General features: G+C 38.0%; 2 protein-coding genes across 2 annotated transcripts in view; both read left to right on the top strand.

The window, feature by feature from the left end:
• Nucleotides 1–15,019, top strand: part of ano5a (anoctamin 5a) — a 47,992-nt gene extending 32,973 nt beyond the window's left edge. The window contains exons 5-20 of the mRNA XM_053491233.1: nt 4,688–4,972; nt 5,142–5,261; nt 5,413–5,528; nt 5,616–5,750; nt 5,848–5,953; nt 6,053–6,113; nt 6,200–6,351; nt 8,456–8,530; nt 9,401–9,629; nt 10,418–10,596; nt 10,706–10,803; nt 11,234–11,364; nt 12,086–12,291; nt 12,445–12,647; nt 12,749–12,854; nt 12,968–15,019. Coding sequence (XP_053347208.1) covers nt 4,688–4,972; nt 5,142–5,261; nt 5,413–5,528; nt 5,616–5,750; nt 5,848–5,953; nt 6,053–6,113; nt 6,200–6,351; nt 8,456–8,530; nt 9,401–9,629; nt 10,418–10,596; nt 10,706–10,803; nt 11,234–11,364; nt 12,086–12,291; nt 12,445–12,647; nt 12,749–12,854; nt 12,968–13,195 — 2,430 coding nt within the window. The 3' untranslated portion in view covers nt 13,196–15,019. The remainder of the gene's footprint in view (nt 1–4,687; nt 4,973–5,141; nt 5,262–5,412; nt 5,529–5,615; nt 5,751–5,847; nt 5,954–6,052; nt 6,114–6,199; nt 6,352–8,455; nt 8,531–9,400; nt 9,630–10,417; nt 10,597–10,705; nt 10,804–11,233; nt 11,365–12,085; nt 12,292–12,444; nt 12,648–12,748; nt 12,855–12,967) is intronic.
• A 1,510-nt stretch (nt 15,020–16,529) lies between these two features.
• On the top strand, nt 16,530–17,747 carry LOC128518091 (succinate receptor 1-like). The gene is made up of 2 exons (XM_053491235.1): nt 16,530–16,550; nt 16,731–17,747. Exons 1-2 carry the CDS (start codon nt 16,530–16,532, stop codon nt 17,745–17,747), a joined length of 1,038 nt encoding a protein of 345 aa, XP_053347210.1.
• The last annotated feature ends 727 nt before the right edge of the window (nt 17,748–18,474 follow it).

Below are 18,474 nucleotides of genomic sequence, written 5' to 3'. Positions count from 1 at the left end.
CAGATAATAAACTATGCTATGTCATAACCGAAGCAAACACCACGATTATGCCTCGTTTCGTTCAGTGTTGCTAGGCAACGGACCACGCGCCTAATCGGCGGGAACGTGGTTCACTTGGCCGCGGTGTATTATAAACCTGCGGAATGTTTCACTGTTTATGTTCATGTAATAAAAGCGTGGGAAATGTGGAAGTGATGTGTGGCCACTGAATGAGATCTAAACCAAAGATTTCGGTAACTACACTGAGTGTAACATCTGCATAGTGACACTAAACAGCTGAACAACTCCACTTTTCCGTTTACCTCTGAGAAAAAAAAAGCTGTATTTTGTTTGTTTATATTTAAACAAAAAAGTACACGAAGTGGGCGCGCGCGCACACACACACACGCCTCCCCTAAACCCTCGGTCAACATCTAATGACCGTCGGTATGCAAATGAGTCAAGACGTAGCCTAACGTGGTGTCGTGTCGGATTTCAGCGGTCACGGAGTGGAAAGACTTTGAAGCAGTTGCAGCGGTTTTTCAGTTACAACAAGCACAGCGATGAGTCCACGTTGTTTCACTGGTTATGACATAGTGACACTAAACAGCTGAACAACTTCACTTTTCCGTTTACCTCTGAGAAAAAAAAGCTGTATTTTGTTTGTTTATATTCAGAGTAACACCTTCCAACCACCTCTCATAGTCTATTGTTAGTTTTAATGATTTGGCAGAAACTAATGATCACTACATAAGTACCCCAACACCACTGATCATGAGTTTCAGCTGAAACTAATTCTATACATGCAACATGTGTGCACGCTCTATTCAGGGGCAAGAGGGGCAGCGCCCCCTCAACTAAATGTCTGCACATGTTAATATATTCCTAAAATTAATATATTACAAGTTGATAAACTAATCTGCGTTAGCAGAAAAATCCGCTGAAAAAGGGACACTACACAATACGGTATTAGATGTCCCTCATGTCTCTGTTCTCTGCTGTGCGTATTCATTCACAGGCTGCAGCACGCGCACACACACACACACACACACACACACACACACACACACACACACACACACACACACACACACACACCTCCCCTGAAGCAGTTGCAGCGTTTTTTTAGTTACAACAAGCACAGTGATGAGTATAATACAATAAGGTAACAGTTTGGTCTGTGTAGTTAGTGCCCTTGTATAGAATAAATAAATTAATATCACATTCCAACCACCTCTCAAGAGAGTGCAAAAATACTTGCAAAACATCAGCATACATTGGAGGGAACTTCTGAGGTGGTCAGTGATTGATGGCACGGTCGTTCGGAGAGGGTTGTGATCACACCTACAGTTCTTCTGTTCTAGGCTGTCGGTCAAATATCTCTCCACTTGAAATGGAAGCACAAAATTGAGGGGAAAAATTGAAGGGATTTCAGCATCTCGACGCACAGTATACTAAGCTGTTTATAAAGAAGACACTGTTTCTTTTTTTATTTTGTAATCTTTCTCGTGTTTACTTTGTACTGTACAATATATATATATATATATATATATATATATAGACAATTATAATATATATATTATATATATAATATATATATATATATATTATATATATATTATATATATATATTTTTTTTTTTAAGAATTGCTGTAAATAAACTACATATGCAATTGATTTACCAGAAAGGACTTTTCAGTTTTTTGTGTGTGCTAAACTAAACTTCAGGGTCAAGTAATAGCGATTTTATCTAAAAAAAAAAAAAAAAAATATATATATATATATATATATATATATATATATTGGAAAGATAAATATATATAGGAAAAGATTAAGAAACACACTGAAGCGGAATCAAACAATGTTGATAAGTTCAAGCTTAGATTAATATATAAACTGCTTCAAAGTCTTACTCCGTGACCGCTGAGTGTGGATACAGACCAAATATATAGCATGCATCTTTATACATTTGGAATCTGCATCTACATTTTCTGTTGCATGTATAGAATTAGTTTCAGCTGAAACTCATGATCAGTGGTGTTGGGGTACTTATGTAGTGATAATTAGTTTCTGCCAAATCACTAAAACTAACAAAAGACTGTGAGAGGTGGTTGGAAATATATACGAACTAAAATACAGCTTTTTTTCTCAGAGGTAAACAGAAAAGTGAAGTTGTTCAGCTGTTTAGTGTCACTATGTCATAACCAGTGAAACAACGTGGACTCATCGCTGTGCTTGTTGTAACTGAAAAACCGCTGCAACTGCTTCAAAGTCTTTCCACTCCGTGACCGCTGAAATCCGACACGACACCACGTTAGGCTACGTCTTGACTCATACCGACGGTCATTAGATGTTGACCGAGGGTTCAGGGGAGGTGTGTGTGCGCGCGCGCCTACTTCTTGTACTTTTATAAACATTCTAAATATAAACAAACAAAATACAGCTTTTTTTTCTAAGAGGTAAACGGAAAAGTTAAGGTGTTCAGCTGTTTAGTGTCACTATGCAGATGTTACACTCAGTGTAGTTACCGAAATCTTTGGTTTAGTTCTCATTCAGTGGCCACACATCACTTCCCTCGCTTTTATTACATAAACATAAGCAGTGAAACAGTTCGCAGGTTTATAATACACCGCGGCCAAGTGAACCACGTTCCCGCCGATTAGGCGCGTGGTCCGTTGCCTAGCAACACTGAACGAAACGAGGCATAATCGTATCGCAGGTTTGAAAAGGCAGGAAACGGCATGACCGGCGCGCAGCTGTCAGCGATTTCACGTAAATAAGAGCAAAATAGCTTCATACTGGCTTTTACTGGTGCGATTTTAAAAATTTAAGCATACAGGGTGATTAACCTCACAGAACTAGGAAAAGTCATGAAAGGAGGGTCCTGGAATTTGATCGAGTGTGAAGTATTTTTTTTTACCCCCTTGCGGTCAAATGACCGCTGCTCGGCGCTTCTAGTGTTAAAACTCATATGTGCTTGATTAAAATTTTCATTTTAAAACTCTGAGCATTAATATGGAGTTGTTTTCCTTTTTGCTGCTGCAAATGGCCTCCACTCTATTAGGCGATGTGGTGAGTCATGCTCATTCAGGCACAAGAGCATTAGTGAGGGTGGGCACTGTGTTTTAGTTTTTTTTAGGTGTTTAAGGTCAGGGTTTTCTGCAAACTACACAGGTTAATGCACATTAACCTAAGTCTTTAAATGCAGCTGAGCTACTGCACCTCATGCCCATTTGTGGATGCATATATGACGTCTTTGCTCTTCCTACATGCTACCGTAAGAAATTAGGGACTCTGAGACAGACAGAATATAGAAAGCATGTTAGCATATTCTGGTTGAATAAAAGGATTCCAGCAAGCCACAAGGAGTATTACCATGTAAGGAATAAACAAAAGGTTGTCAAAAAATGTAAAAAAAATATATATATATATATATATATATATATATATATATATATATATATATATATATATTTTTTTTTTTTTTTTTACTTATGTTGACCTTTAAAACATACTGTATTTTACGTATATTTATGCTCCCACCTATCAGTCCCAGTCTGATGAAATAAGATTAAAACATGATTTCTGACTATGTAAATACCTCGAGCATTTGCTAATCAGTAAAGTTATATCAGAACTTTTATTGCCCTGTGTGTATGAAGTGATTAGTAGCTGCGTAACCTGGCTTGTATGATGTAACAAATAAACAGCCTTATGTAGATGCCACCAAAAGGGTGTGTCTGGCTGCTGGTTAATTTGCTGGGCTTCAACCAGCTAGCATTGTAATGTAGCTGGAGAATAATAATAATAATATGTACTACAGTGTACAGCTGCAACAACCCATTTCAGAGTTGTTGTTGCTTCTATACAGCTACATTTCATAGTAACAGTCATGCAGGATTACAGGTGTTCAGAGCAGCTCAAACCCGAGCAGATATGTGATAAAATGTTGCTGCCTCTGACAGTGATGTGTTAAAAGTAATTGAGTACACCCTTTTAGTAGAAACCATTCTCTCAGTAATTAGAAGGGGTTACGCATACTTTCGGCCATGTAGTGTTGAAACATGGTTTTGAATTATTAATTATTCTTGCTGTTGTATTACAATATGTTCATAAAACTAACTATCACTGCTGGGATGGGATATGTTGCTTAACATTCTGGATTTTTCTTGTGTGCTGTCTCCCCCTGGTGACAACAAAGAGAATTGCTTAGCTAAACCAAGGGTAAAACAGTGTCAGAATTTAACAACTTAATAGGATTTTTAACTAAAATTATTACAGCATGTGTAGTTATTAGGGCCCACCCAATACAATATCACAATATCTAGGTGCTGATTCAATTTGTATCACAATCTTTTTATTAAAGATTTTAGTATATCAAATGTAAGCACAAATATTTTTTTAATGGGGGTCAGTGTTGCAATACATTAATTTCTACACATAAGAATCACAATACATAAATAAGTAGATTTCCCTTCATTTCTGGTAATTAGCCATAAGTCCCATAATAGGCTGGTAATAAGAGGCTGACACTATTGTGTGATGACCAGGAGTTTTAGGATCATAGGCTGAGTACAACATTTCAACATGTAGAGCATACTGTGTTGTGTCAAATTTTAAATTATTAATTTTTGTTATTGTTGCATATTTTAAACACTAACCCTTTATCATAACGCTATCTCTATCGCTTAAATCTGGTTGCTTTTAGGAATCTGAGGATGGGAAGACATATTTCCTAAAGATCCATGTCCCATGGGAGGTGCTGGCCACCTATGCTGATGTTCTAAAAATTAAAGTGCCTTTTAAAATCAATGACATACCTGAAAGCCGTGAGATACCTGCCTCCTGGCTCTTCACACCATTCCGCCTGCCTGGGGATGTCATGAACCCTGAACCAGACTACTTCACCGCGCACTTTGACAAGAGCAAGATTGATTTTTTTCTTATTGAAAATAAAGATACCTTCTTTCCAAGCTCCACACGCAACAGGATAGTAAGGGCCTCCTTTTACAGCTTACTTCTTCAACATTTTTATTTGTTAATGACTTGTTTTATTCGTGAATTATTTTAGGCAGGTATATTCACACAAACCATTTTTCTATTACACAAAGAGCAGATAATTGAAGAAAAAATATTGTTGACCAATATAAATACATCTGCAGGTATATTACATCCTCTCTCGTTGCCCTTATAACAAAGAAGACAAACTCAACAAGGACAAGAGGGGAATTAAGCGTCTTCTTAACAATGGAACCTACACTTCAGCCTTCCCTCTGCATGATGTAAGTCAACATGGTACCTCAGAAGAGAAATTTCTCATTTACATACACTGTTACACAGGGCTAGTCTCATGAGAGTAGAAATTTTCACCATCATTACATTTCAGTATTTAATCTGCCAAATAATAATGTCAGTGTGTATCATGATGTGTAGTGCAGCTACTGGACAAAGTCTCAAGACCCTAACTGTGAGAATGAGAGGTATAGCCTCTACAGATACTGGGCTCAGTTCTTCCGTTTCTACAAGGAGCAGCCACTCAATCTTGTTCGGTGAGAATAACATCAAGAAAAGTATGCACATATGCTATATTCACTCACTTATCCAGCTCGTGATATTTTGTATTCCCTGTTCTGTAGGAGATACTATGGGGAGAAGATTGGGATCTATTTTGCTTGGCTGGGCTTCTACACAGAAATGCTGTTCTATGCTGCTCTGGTTGGACTCATCTGCTTTATCTATGGATTGGCGACCTATGATGATGTTGTCTGGACGTGAGTGAAATAGGGACAAAGAGACACAGAATAATTATACAATGGTACAGTAATCAAAACTGAACAGTCAAATACTGATATCTGGCTTTTTTTGCAGCAAAGAAATCTGTGATGAGAAAATTGGTGGAGAGATTGTCATGTGCCCCCTATGTGATAAAAAATGTGGCTATTGGAAACTAAACAGTACCTGCAACTCTACCTGGGCAAGTGCAGCAATTAAACATCTCTTTTAATGATTATTTTTAATATTTTTCTAGTGTGACCAATAGATTACACCTACATTTTCCCACTTTTTCTGACAGCAATCACATCTTTTTGACAATACAGCAACAGTGTTCTTCGCTATATTTATGGGTATATGGGGTAAGTCATGGACTTTTAAACAACTTATGGTTTTTTACTGATAAACACTTATCAAACTGTTAATGAGGGAGTGACTGTTTGAGCAGTGACTCTTTTCCTGGAGTTTTGGAAGCGGAGACAAGCCAGGCTAGAGTATGAGTGGGACCTGGTGGACTTTGAGGAGGAGCAACAGCGATTGCAGCTTAGGCCTGAATATGAGACTAAATGCACTAGCCGCCGTCTAAACCGGGTCACACAGGTATTTTTCCCCATATAATTTATAATATAATGTTTGTTGTTGTTTTTATTATTTATGTTGTTATTAATTTGACTTAAAAGCCTTCTTACCTGCTGTATTGAGGCTCCAGGTTTGTTTCTCAGTTACTGGTGTTGCCGGGCACCTTCAGTGCTAATCTCAATCCCACATAAAAATAGGAGGGTTGTGCCAGGAAGGGCATCAAGTGTAAGATCTGTGCCAAAATGTAAAATATTGGGGAAGCCGCAAAAAGACCATTACTTTTGATGGTACCATTACTACTACTACAGCAGGTAGCATCTGGCCCCTCACAATTCCAGGGACTCAGGCTCAAAATTTCTGTGCATGTTGTTCCTGTGCCTAGATGGATTTCCTCTGTGTTTTCTGCTTTCCCTTACTGTCCAGGAAACATGCCACTAGGTGGACAAGATAAAATAAATTGGCCCTAGATCTGTATACATGTCTAGGGACTATACCAGCCAGGGTGAATTTTCATCTCACAGCCAATGGTCCTGGAATATACTGTGACTCTGACCAGGAGAAAGCAGTTACTGAAAGGGTATGAGTCATTAATTAAAAAAAATAATGTTTGAGGTTTCTTTGTATACTAGATACCCCATGGCATTTATTTGCATTTGGCAATGCTTTCTGTCTTAACTCCGTCAAAAAAAAATTCCCAACAAAAGCTCCATTTATCAGAATGTATTTGTGAATGCAGTCATAATATGAAATAAAATACCATGTTCTTAGCCTGATGTTTCTGAGTGAAAGCCTGGGGACTGTAGTCAAACGGTATCTGCTTTAATCAGTTGTGCTCCTGTTCTCTTCGGACAGATTTTTTTAGACAAGTTCTTCTCCTGCTGGGCGCCTGTTTTGCGTGGGTAAGATTTGCACGGTATGAAAACAGGCTTGCACTTTGGGTGTGTTTGGCTGCTTTTTAGTACATATGCTGTACGTTTCCAGTTTACTGGGTACATCTAACTGTAACCCGTGAGTTATTATGCAAAACTGGTAGCCACATTTTAACACATCAGTCAATAAAAAGAGATTATCACTCAAGTAATCTGATTGGAATGTATCACTCTGTCTGCCAGGTGATCTACAATTGGCCATGCTGAGGAGAGAGTAATCACCTGCAAACTTACACATTTAAAACCAGCCACATGTTATATGATAAGATTGTCCTTTAAAACCACATTTTGCCTACATGATAATTGTTCATAATAAGTCATTCTAAGTTTCCTCTGTGCTGTTTTATTTATGCCTAAATTGAGCTACAAAGCTAACTAGCTCAATTTTTCCTTTTTAATCCATAATATAAAAGAACTACATTGGTTGATAAACAAGTGATTGTACACCCTAGTGCATTAACATTTTATTTAATACTATCTAGGATTTAATTTTTTTAATTCTTTTTTTTTTTATACTTTTACCCATGTTAATTATACTTACGGTCAGTCACCTGTTCTGTCAGTCATGTTGAGTTAGTTCCGGCACATGTGGAAGGATATGTGTTGGTTAAATGAACAAACTAATCATAATCTGTTGTTAATAAATGTTGTTTGTGGAACTGTTGGATAAAAGCAATATCTTTGTCAAGACCATGTTGTTTTGCTGGATATTTATGCCCTTGTAGCCATGACCAAGTTATTTGATGTGATATTCCTTACTTATTTGGGTGGTGTAGTTTGGGGTAGTGAACTATAGAACATAAAGCATTATGAAGAAAAGCATATAGAACAATTACCATATATAAAACTATAGAACTTAATTTTAATGTAATAACAGCAGCAGGGTATTATTTGGCATCATAAGAGATACAGATACATATACGAGATACGTAAAAGATACTGTACATACTGTATATGAATACAAACAACATCGATTTATTTAAGTATATTTAAATGCCTTATTTCAAGTGTTTTTATATATATATACATCCACCCCAAATCATTAAACCTGTGTAATAATTAAGCTACAGGAAAGAAGACCTTCATGGCCCTGTGGCAGCTGTCTGCTAAGGATAAGACGCCTTCCTAGATGTGTGCTCATGATAGTTACTATTTGCTAACATCTTTGTTCCATGCTGTGCTTGTATGCTGTGTAGGAGATGGAACCTTACTTACCCGTAACAAGCAAGTGTGCACGATCCATGCTGTCCGGGGCCACTGTCTTGTTCTGGGTGAGTGTCAGAAGTACAGTTACCATCATAAGTATACACCGATCAGCCATGACATTAAAACACAAAACATTTAGCCTTGTATTATGTGGCTTTTCCTTGTGTCACCTCTGATTCCTCTGATGACTCCACATGACCTCTGGGGGTGTGCTGTCATGTCTGGCACCAGGACATTGGCAGTAGATCCTTTGCCTGTTTTGGGGTGGGGCCTCCATTGGTTGGACTTGTTTGTCTAACACATCCCGTGGCTGCTCAGTTGTATTGAGATTCAGGGAATTTTAATTTTGAATCTTAGCCTGCTAAGCCCCATGCACGCCTTTAGCACTGGGTGTACTGATGCCTTTATATCATACTCTGCAGTTTGTGCACCTTTGGAAAATGTTAAATAAATGAAGCTTGGTTACCCATGATTCTGTCAACAGTTTACTAGTATAAAGTTGATAATACTGTAAATGTTGTGTTAGTGTTGTGCCTGATTGGTGTAATTGAAAATACTGCTTAACTTAAGTAATGGTTAATTACTATTTCTGAAATTTGTTCGTTTGAAAAATAAGTTTATGTTAAAATTGAATAAATAATTTGATATAGTCAAACATTGTGGAACATCTTGCTTGCCAACATCGCCACTGAGCAGCAACAGTAAGTAAGAGTGGATGTAAAAAGTTATAAATAATGATCTTTATGCCTGTGAAAGCATGGTTTGAGTAGCATGCAGTGGTGTGGTATAACTGCCATGTGTATGTTTTTCAGTAATCATAGAAACTTAAGGATCATAGCAATATACACAATACTGGAGTAATTTATTTTTAAAGGTTGAATAGGTTTGCAAATAATTATTTCTGCCATGCCTGTTTTCTTGGTTTTTCCATGAAGATCTCACTGATCATTGCAAGTATAATTGGGGTGATAGCGTATCGGCTGGCAGTGTTTGCTGCTCTGGCTAGTGTCATGAAGGACAGTCCTACCAATAAGATGGAATTAGTGGGCTCAATTATCACCCCCCAGCTGGCCACTTCTGTCACAGCCTCCTGCATCAACTTTGTGATTATCATGATACTGAACTTCCTATATGAGCGTGTGGCCATATGGATTACAGACATGGGTGAGTTACAAAGCAGGTCATTATTCTGTTTTAAACCCTAATAAGCATTATTATACAATGATGTATAGTACCAGTAAAAGGTTTGGACACATGTTTGGATACATTTTCTAAATTCTATAACAATACCTGGAGTTTTTAAAACTATGAAATAACACAGATGGTATTGGATAACAACAACAATTAGTTGTTTTTTAAGACATAAAGGATTGCTGTTATGGAACAATTCTTGCAAGAATAGTATTGTCAAGTGCACTTGTAAAACCCATCAAGCACCACGATGAAACTAGCTTTTAGGAAGACTTTCCCAGGAAAGCAAGACCAAAACTTACCTCTACTGCAGAGAGGTTGTTCATTAAGAGTTACTAGCCTTAAAAATCACCAATTAAGAGCACATCAGATTAAAGCCGTTATGAAGGCTTTACAGATCATGCAGCAGATACATCTTAACACTAACTATTCAAAAGAGATTATTGCATATTTTGGAAGTATTGTTTTAAATTGTAGAAAAAATACAAATCATTAGACCATGAAATTATAAAGTCTGTCCAAACTTTTGACTGATAGTGTGCATGATAATTATTTTATTGTTTCTTTATTAGGTTCGTTTATCTGTTAACTAATATTAGAGCCAATTCATATTAGGTTAGCAAAATAATTTAAACAAAAAAATTACATTTACTTAAGAACAGAGGCTTTTCTAAGTTGTTTTTGTAACTTTTGTTTTAACTGGTATAGCTACTGTTACTGTTTAGCTGTTAACTGTTGTGTCGTGTGCTTGTTCTCTGCAGAAATCCCCAAAACACATCTCGAGTATGAAAACAAACTGACGGTTAAGATGTTTCTGTTCCAGTTTGTTAACTACTATTCCTCCTGCTTCTACGTAGCCTTCTTTAAAGGAAAGTTTGTGGGCTATCCTGGCAAATATGAATACATGTTCAGTAAGTCGAGTGGGCTAAGGAATGAAGAGGTACTTCTGCATGTATATGTACTGTGACAAATGCCATCTTTGTCTGTTTTGCCTGAATTTTAGATAAGAAATATCTGTTTAATGTTGTTAATCTTGGCTATTTCTTTAGTGTGACCCTGGTGGTTGTTTGATTGAGCTGACAACTCAGCTTGTGATAGTGATGGCTGGAAAACAAGTGTGGGGGAATATTCAGGAGGCCTTACTTCCGTAAGTATTTTTTATCTTGGATTTTTAATTTTTGGATTTGGATTATCACTGGTAAAGTCAGTGGTAAAGATTCCTAAAGATTTTGGCTTACTCATATAATCTTTTTGGTGAGATACAAAGAGGATAGGATAAATATGTCAAAATGTCAATTTATAGCACACACATGTTTCTCTTCAAAAGACAACTTAAGGTATTAAAACCAAGCAAGTTAATGTGCTAAACTGAAATCACATGCAAGTTGTGAAGTAATATAATTTAGTAGATTTACTCTTACCATGGCTGAATCTCTCATACTCATGCCATGCTTTTTCTAAAAGCAAAACATTCAAACACTAGAATATTTAAGGCAGGAAAATAAACTCAGGTTGACTGATTATTTAGTGGCCCTATATTAATGTATGATATAGAGTAATGTTTTTTGCGTGTGTAGCTGGATACAAAACTGGTGGAGCAGCAGGAAAGCTCGCAACCACCCGGAGAGTCTGTACAGCCGCTGGGAGCAGGATTACGATCTGCAGAACTTTAGTCAGTTTGGTCTTTTCTACGAGTACCTGGAAATGGGTGAGTTTCGTGTGCTCATTCACAGGTGTACATAAATACAGTTAAACCTTGGATTGCGAGAATAGTTTGTTCCAAAAGCATGCTTGTATATCAAAGCATTTGTCTATCAAAGCGAATTTCCTAATAAGAAATAATGTAAACTCTGTTGCACACACACATACGGAATCACTGCTCTCTGACATAGAGTCCCTGTTGGAAAATATTCATCAGTGACACTGGCTTTTACCTCATTTTGAGGATTTTGAGGAAATGTGATGTTGCGTTGTCGTTAAACAGATTCATCTACACTTAGACACAAAATAAAAAAATGCTTTTACACATGTGCACAGATGCTCACAATGTTATAATAAACAGTACACGTGCACCGAGGTTGAATATACAAGTGTCGCACACGCACTGAGACTGAGCATGGGATATGATTACCCATAATCCCACAGCACAGGAAAGAGAAGAACCATCGACTATGATAACGTGGCGCTCGGCAGACAAAGCGCATGTGTACTACTTGTATGTCAAGACCTCACTTGTTTATCAAGTTAAAATGTATTTAAATTAAAAAATTTTGCTTGTCTTGGAAAAAAACACTCGCAATCCAAGGTTTCACTGTACAATTTTTTCCTGTAATCAGGTATTTTACTGGCAGAGGACGCTGCTGTTTTAATGGCATTTATTATAATTACCATAACTCACTGTATATCTCTCTTTCTCTTGTTCTTTCCAGTGATTCAGTTTGGTTTTATCACATTATTTGTGGCCTCCTTTCCATTGGCTCCTCTCTTGGCTTTAATGAATAATATTCTTGAAGTGCGTGTGGATGCATGGAAGTTAACCACTCAGTTCCGCAGGCCTGTATCATCTAAAGCGCACAGCATCGGTGCCTGGGAAGAGATCCTAAATATGATTGCTGTCTTCTCTGTAGTAACCAACGTGAGAATATATTTCTTAACTTATCTCACTAGCACACCTGAATATTTTTTACTTAATCACACTTGTCTTATGTGTTTATAGGTTCTCAGCCCCCAGTGAAGTTTAAAGCAAGCTGTTTGTTTGCCATTTTTTACTTTTTTTTGTTTTGTTCAGGCATTCATTGTGGCGTTTACCTCTGAAATAATACCTCGGCTGGTGTATCTGTACGCGTATTACCCAGGCTCAGAGCCGACTATGGAGGGTTACATCAAGAATAGCCTGTCCATCTTCAACATCTCGCAGATCCCATCTGCACACAGACCTGATGATGGTGAAAATCCTGCCTGGTTCAACAGCTCGATCATTACCACCTGCAGGTTTGTGTGCAGCATTATTGAAGTATAAATTTAAATGAAATAATATGATTTGCATAATTTATAGAATTTAATGTTGTGAATATGAATCATGTTGTGTATAGGTACAGAGATTACCGCTACCCCGCAGGCGATGAGAACGAGTACAAACACAACATGCAGTTCTGGCATATCCTGGCAGCCAAAATGGCCTTTATTATTATTATGGAGGTAGGGCTGTTTTACTCTTTTTGCAGTTTTATTATCACGTATTTACAGTGTATGTGTCCAGTGGTCCACTGTACCTTAAGCTCATCATTTAAGTTATTTTTTGTCTTTTTCAGCATGTTGTGTTTGTGGTGAAGTTCTTTGTGGCATGGTTGATTCCGGATGTGCCGTCTGATGTGAAGGCTCGAATAAAGCGGGAGCGCTACCTGGTTCATGAATACCTGCACAACTACGAGGTGGAGAAGCTCAAAGTGCAGCTGAGTCAGAACGGAAGTGGAGGGGAGTGCATCTGTCCCGAAGTAGCTACTGTAAAACACGAGGTGTTGTCTGAGTGCCTGACCTAGCCTGGGCCACTTTCTCTCACAATAAACTTATTAAAACATTATTAGCCATTTACCTCATACCTGGCCACAAACACTTTGGACACAAGTCATTATATTTAAATATCCTACATTAGCTCTGTTATTTTGAGAAGTTTAATAAAGTCATGTTGTGGCAGTTTTTTTTTTAAATCTGTGACCTATAGAGCTGACCATGTTTTTTGTTATATGCTGTTGCCTTTTCCCTCTCTCTGTCCAAGTTTTACTTAATTTGGAATTTTTTTGTTTTGCAGCAAGCTTTTGTACATCCCAGTTCAATGTTTGAGAGATGTCTGTTTATTTAAATACAAATACAGGATTGTAAAATCCCTTATTGCCATATTTTAGTATATTTTAATCATAGTATCAATAGAGGTATCATATAGAAGCTTGTCAATCAATGGTTTATGAAGATGGCAAAATATTGTTTATATTTATTTAATAGTGTATCCTGTTTTATTGTCTCCAGTTGCACATGTTGCTATTTTAACTTTGATGTTGATGCAAAAGCTGTGTAGATTAAAATAATTACGTCATACACTAAACATCACCTGGGGTTTTCACCATTCACCATCATGCTGTTATGACACCCCTATGCAAATTAGATTGTTATGCAATTTCACAATGCCATTAAAACAAGAGTAATTCTGTACCAAAAAGAGTTGAGGTACCATGTTTCACTAGTGCAGCCACACTTTGTTTTACATGAAGATAACTAGCTGATGATAGCTGAAGGCAACCAGCACATTCTATAAACCAAATTACAGTGAAGCCTGCTATTCAAAACTGAAGTGTTAGTATAATGAAGAATAAGCAACCTTTAATACATGGTTGAAAGGGCAGGCTGGCGATGTTAATGGATTTTAATGTGCCTTTGTTTATCTACATGTTTATTTCTGTGAAGGAAAATCCAGCTGTAGTCATGGGGATACGGTGGCAGTAGTTTTGTTTAATTTTGATTCATTTAATTGGCGAGGAAAGTGTCAGGAGTTTTTTGCACAGAGCACTTATTAAATAACTTTTTGTTTGAGTATGTAAGTGCGATTATTGCATTTACATTATAGTATCATATAGTCTTTTTCTAATCAAGATGGTGTGTGGAGGAGATTAAGTCATGTGAATCACTTTAAATACTTTGACAACCACACCCTGTCGTTTATTTTCCAATCGCTTTGAAGCATTGGAGCACGAAAAATATTGTGTTAACAGTTAAAATATTTTTACTGTTTCTTTGTTGTTGTTTTTTAAAGGTGTGTGTGTTGGGGCGGAATTACCATTTTTGCACCCTTGCAGATACAATTACAAAGACAAATAATTAAATGCAATGTTCTACTTTTGCTGTTTTTTTTTTATTGATTTGTTTTTTAATTGTATTCTTAGCTTTTTCAGTTTGCCTTTGGTAATTACTGAATTATGACTGTTAATTTCCTTAAAGAGTTTTGTGATGTAGATATGTACTGTAAAGTATATCTAAAAACGAAGAATACCTAAAGCCATAAACACTAGATTTTCTGTGCACCAAACCTAAAAAATCTGTGCTTTTGTGTCACTAACAACCTTTGAGTTTAAGTTGTCTAATTGAAATGAATGATATAGATCAGAAAAAGAGTTCACGTTCAGTTCTTTCTGAGATTTGTTTGATCAAATTATATATTTTCCTAAATGACAGCTTGCCATTACTATACTGCATCACTTGTCATGTCATGTATACTGCACAAGTTGTAAAATGCTGGTTTCGAAGCAGTCAATTTATTCGTTCTGCATGTGAATAAATATCATTTTCAATAAAACACAAATTGCATTTTTGTACTTTCTCTTGTGTCATGCGTTTTATTTTAAATATTCTTTCCAGTTATTCAAATAAATTAAATGGTCTGCCTGAATTACACTCACTCACTCATCTTCTACATCGCCTAATCCTGTATTCAGGGTCGCGGGGACCTGGAACCTATCCCAGGAGCCACACACTCATTCACACACTACAGGCAATTTGGGAATGCCAATTAGCCTAACCTGCATATCTTTGGACTGTGGGAGGAAACCGGAGCACTCGGAGGAAACCCACCAAGCACGAGGAGAACATGCAAACTCCATGCATACAGAGATGGGAATCGAGCCTGGCTGGGAATCGAACCCAGACCCTGGAGGTGCAATTCAACAGTGCTGAAAACAATACAGATTATCATAAATGAATTGTTTGTCTGAGAGGTACCTAAATCATGCGAGTGTCTGCACAGTTATTGAAATAAGCAGCACATTTTCACTTAACCTAATAACACATCTGGTGTTTTTATTGATGTTTACTCAATTCCCATTATACTTGTTACTCATGCACCATTCAATCAAGTTATCCAGCAAGGATTGCATTCTACTCTTGGTCTCTAACAGTAAATGTAGCGTAGGAAGACTAATTGGAATCGCAGACAGATTGACATCCTACATAACCTCTCTTAGTGGAGTCCTGTCCTTCAACAGTTCAAAGCGTTCAAAGAATTTGGCTTTTATTTGCTGTTGGAATTATACGAATAGGTGTTGACCCATGTTACTGCTATGGCTTTATGCAGTAGAATAGAAGAGCAACAAAACCTTATGACCGTCATCTGGTAGCAAACATGAGCCACTCGAGGTCTTTTTTTTTTTTTAACACAAATTACAAATGACCTTGGTTTCTAAGCAGCACACAAAGTGGATGGGAAAGAATCTCACATTTTAAAAAGATCTATTCTAATTCTTTTTGGAAGCATATATATTTTTAGGCGGGGCACAACCTGGACAGGGAGCCAATCTATTGCAGGGCACACACATACACACACCCTCATTCATACACTATGGGCAATCAACCTAACCTACATGTCTTTGGACTGTGGAAGGAAACTGGAGTACCCAGAGGAAACCCACTAAGCACAGGGAGAACATGAGAAGCACACAGAGACGGGAATCGAGTCTGGCCAGGAATCGAACCCGGACCCTGGAGGTGCAATGCGACAGTGCTAATCACTACACCACTGTGCCGCCTTGCCTGAATTACATCGGCTAGTAAATATTTACTAAATATTTACTGATATTAGATTTTCCCAGAAATTCAAAGTAAGAAATTTTGAGCGAGGCTTTCCTTTTCTGACTGTTTATGGTGACACGCTCGTCCACACAACACCATCAATAGAAGCAGATGGCATAGCTGGGTTGATATTTGCCTTGGTTTATTTCCTTGCTACCAAAGAATCCAGGAGTGGGCGGGAAGTGGAAACATTTCTTTTCATTTTTTCCCCTTCATCACAGTCAGGCTGTGACACACAACAGAAGGAGCATGTATTCTGAAATGGACAGCACCCACAATGTTGTAAGTAAATACAGCAGCTTTTTTTATTTACAACATTAATTGTGCAGAGAAACTTTAGTGTAGAGTGCAGACCTTTTATTGAAGCCAATGTTAAAACAGTCTTGTTTGAGAGCACTTCATTTAAGCTCTGGATTTTTATCATGTTTTTTTTTTTGTTTCTCTGTTCCTTTCTCCATGCAGGCATATTATGAAAGTTTGTTTTGTAATATAACAGCTCCTGGTCAAGGCGCAATGCGGGTAGTCCAGCTCTTCTTGATGCCAGGCATCTTTTTAGCAGTGTTGGTGCTTGGTGTGCCCCTTAACATCGTCTCCCTGTGTGTGTTGTCCCGCCGGGTGGCACGAAGTAACAGAAGTACCATGTTCCTCCACAACCTAGCAATGGCTGACATTTCCTGGCTGATGGCCTTGCCGTTCCTCATCCAGTTCCACTTGTCTGGAATGGATTGGTCACTAGGTCTACTTTTTTGCAAACTTATCCGCATGCTCTACCATAGCTACTTCTACCTGAGCATATTCTTTGTGACCTGTGTGAGTGTGGACCGCTACCTGGCCATCGTACATCCTATTCATTCCCCCGTTCTCCTTACTCGCAAGCGTGCCATTATGTTATGCGTCATTATTTGGGTGGTTTCCATATTAATGAGCATCCCAGTGGCGCAGATGACTTACAGCTCAAACTGTCAGAGTAACAACAAGACTGTGTGCTCTATGTACATCTTCATGGGTACTGTAAGCCAGAGCTTGCCATATTCCCTCTGCTGCAGCTGTGCAGGATTCCTGCTTCCACTGATAGTGCTGAGCTACTGTTATATATGCAGTGCGTGCCACCTGCGCAGACGGGTTGACCCACGTCTCAGAGGACTGGCCTGTGAGCTTAGTGCAGCCATGGTCTTGTTTGGACTCTTTTACTTGCCATATCATGTAAGTCGGAATATGGCTATTGCCATGCCATCACTAACGCCGGATAATCCTTCAGCATGGGAGGTGGCTGACATTGTGTTTTCTTTAGAGATGTGTGTGTGCAGTTTTACTTCCTGTACTAACCCTCTATTCAGCTGCTTGGTGGGGAGGACACTCCGGAGGGAGCTATGGTCAACTCTGTGGAAGCTGATCAAGAAACACAGAGTAGAGCCGGAGAATCAAGACGAGAGGAAAACTGAGGTGTCTACAGTTGGAGCTAATAAGGCAACAAGTTAGAGTTTGTGCCATCAGACCACCACTAAAGCAGCACATGTGTGTACACTTAGCAACTCTTTTCTCTTATCATTGTATACAGGACATGGAAAGCGTACATCTGATGCTAGGAAAATAAAGAACTAAACTGCAGCAGAGCTACAGACCGGTGCTACACTGCCCTCTTGTGGCCATTTGAAAGATGAGTCATTGTGACTTGATTATTCACGTGTCCTTTTGTCCTTTTTGTCTGTCTCTCTTTTTTATCTTTCTTTCCACTTTCCTTTTAGACATTTACGCTACCGTGCCTAAAACACAATCTTATTGCCATGCACCTGAATGTGGATGCAAAGAAATCCGATACGATGCCCCAATCTTTATTCCTTGCAGGGTTCTGCATTCTCTAGCCAGCAACTTTTGGATAAGATCCCAGTTAATCTGAATCTTTGTGAGAGTACTATATATTTTTTTTGTAACGACTTATTTCTAAGTTCATCTTTATTTTTCCATTTGCATATGTTTTCCCTCGGAGAAGCTTAGAGACTCCGAATGATGGTAAAATCTTGTTTCCATGGCATTGCCTCCCTTACAAAGCTTTAAAACGACTTTTGGCACATCACGCATCGAAATAGAATAGAATCAGTGCTCATTATCATCATCATCACTGAGAAATGCGATAATGATTGTGACTTAGTGATATGTATTCATATCTGAAATTCTAAGGTATACAGGTTATATGTTAATTGAGAGT

Source organism: Clarias gariepinus, chromosome 2 (assembly GCF_024256425.1).
Source record: "Clarias gariepinus isolate MV-2021 ecotype Netherlands chromosome 2, CGAR_prim_01v2, whole genome shotgun sequence".
NCBI classification, from domain to species: Eukaryota; Metazoa; Chordata; class Actinopteri; order Siluriformes; family Clariidae; genus Clarias; species Clarias gariepinus.
The sequence above is the reverse complement of the archived record's forward strand: the minus strand, read 5'-3'. Positions and strand labels throughout refer to the sequence as shown.

Coding starts and splice junctions, on each gene's coding strand:
- LOC128518091 (XM_053491235.1), top strand. CDS start 16,530: ATGGACAGCACCCACAATGTT. Junction 16,551..16,730: donor TGGACAGCACCCACAATGTT/GTAAGTAAATAC, acceptor TTCTCCATGCAG/GCATATTATGAAAGTTTGTT.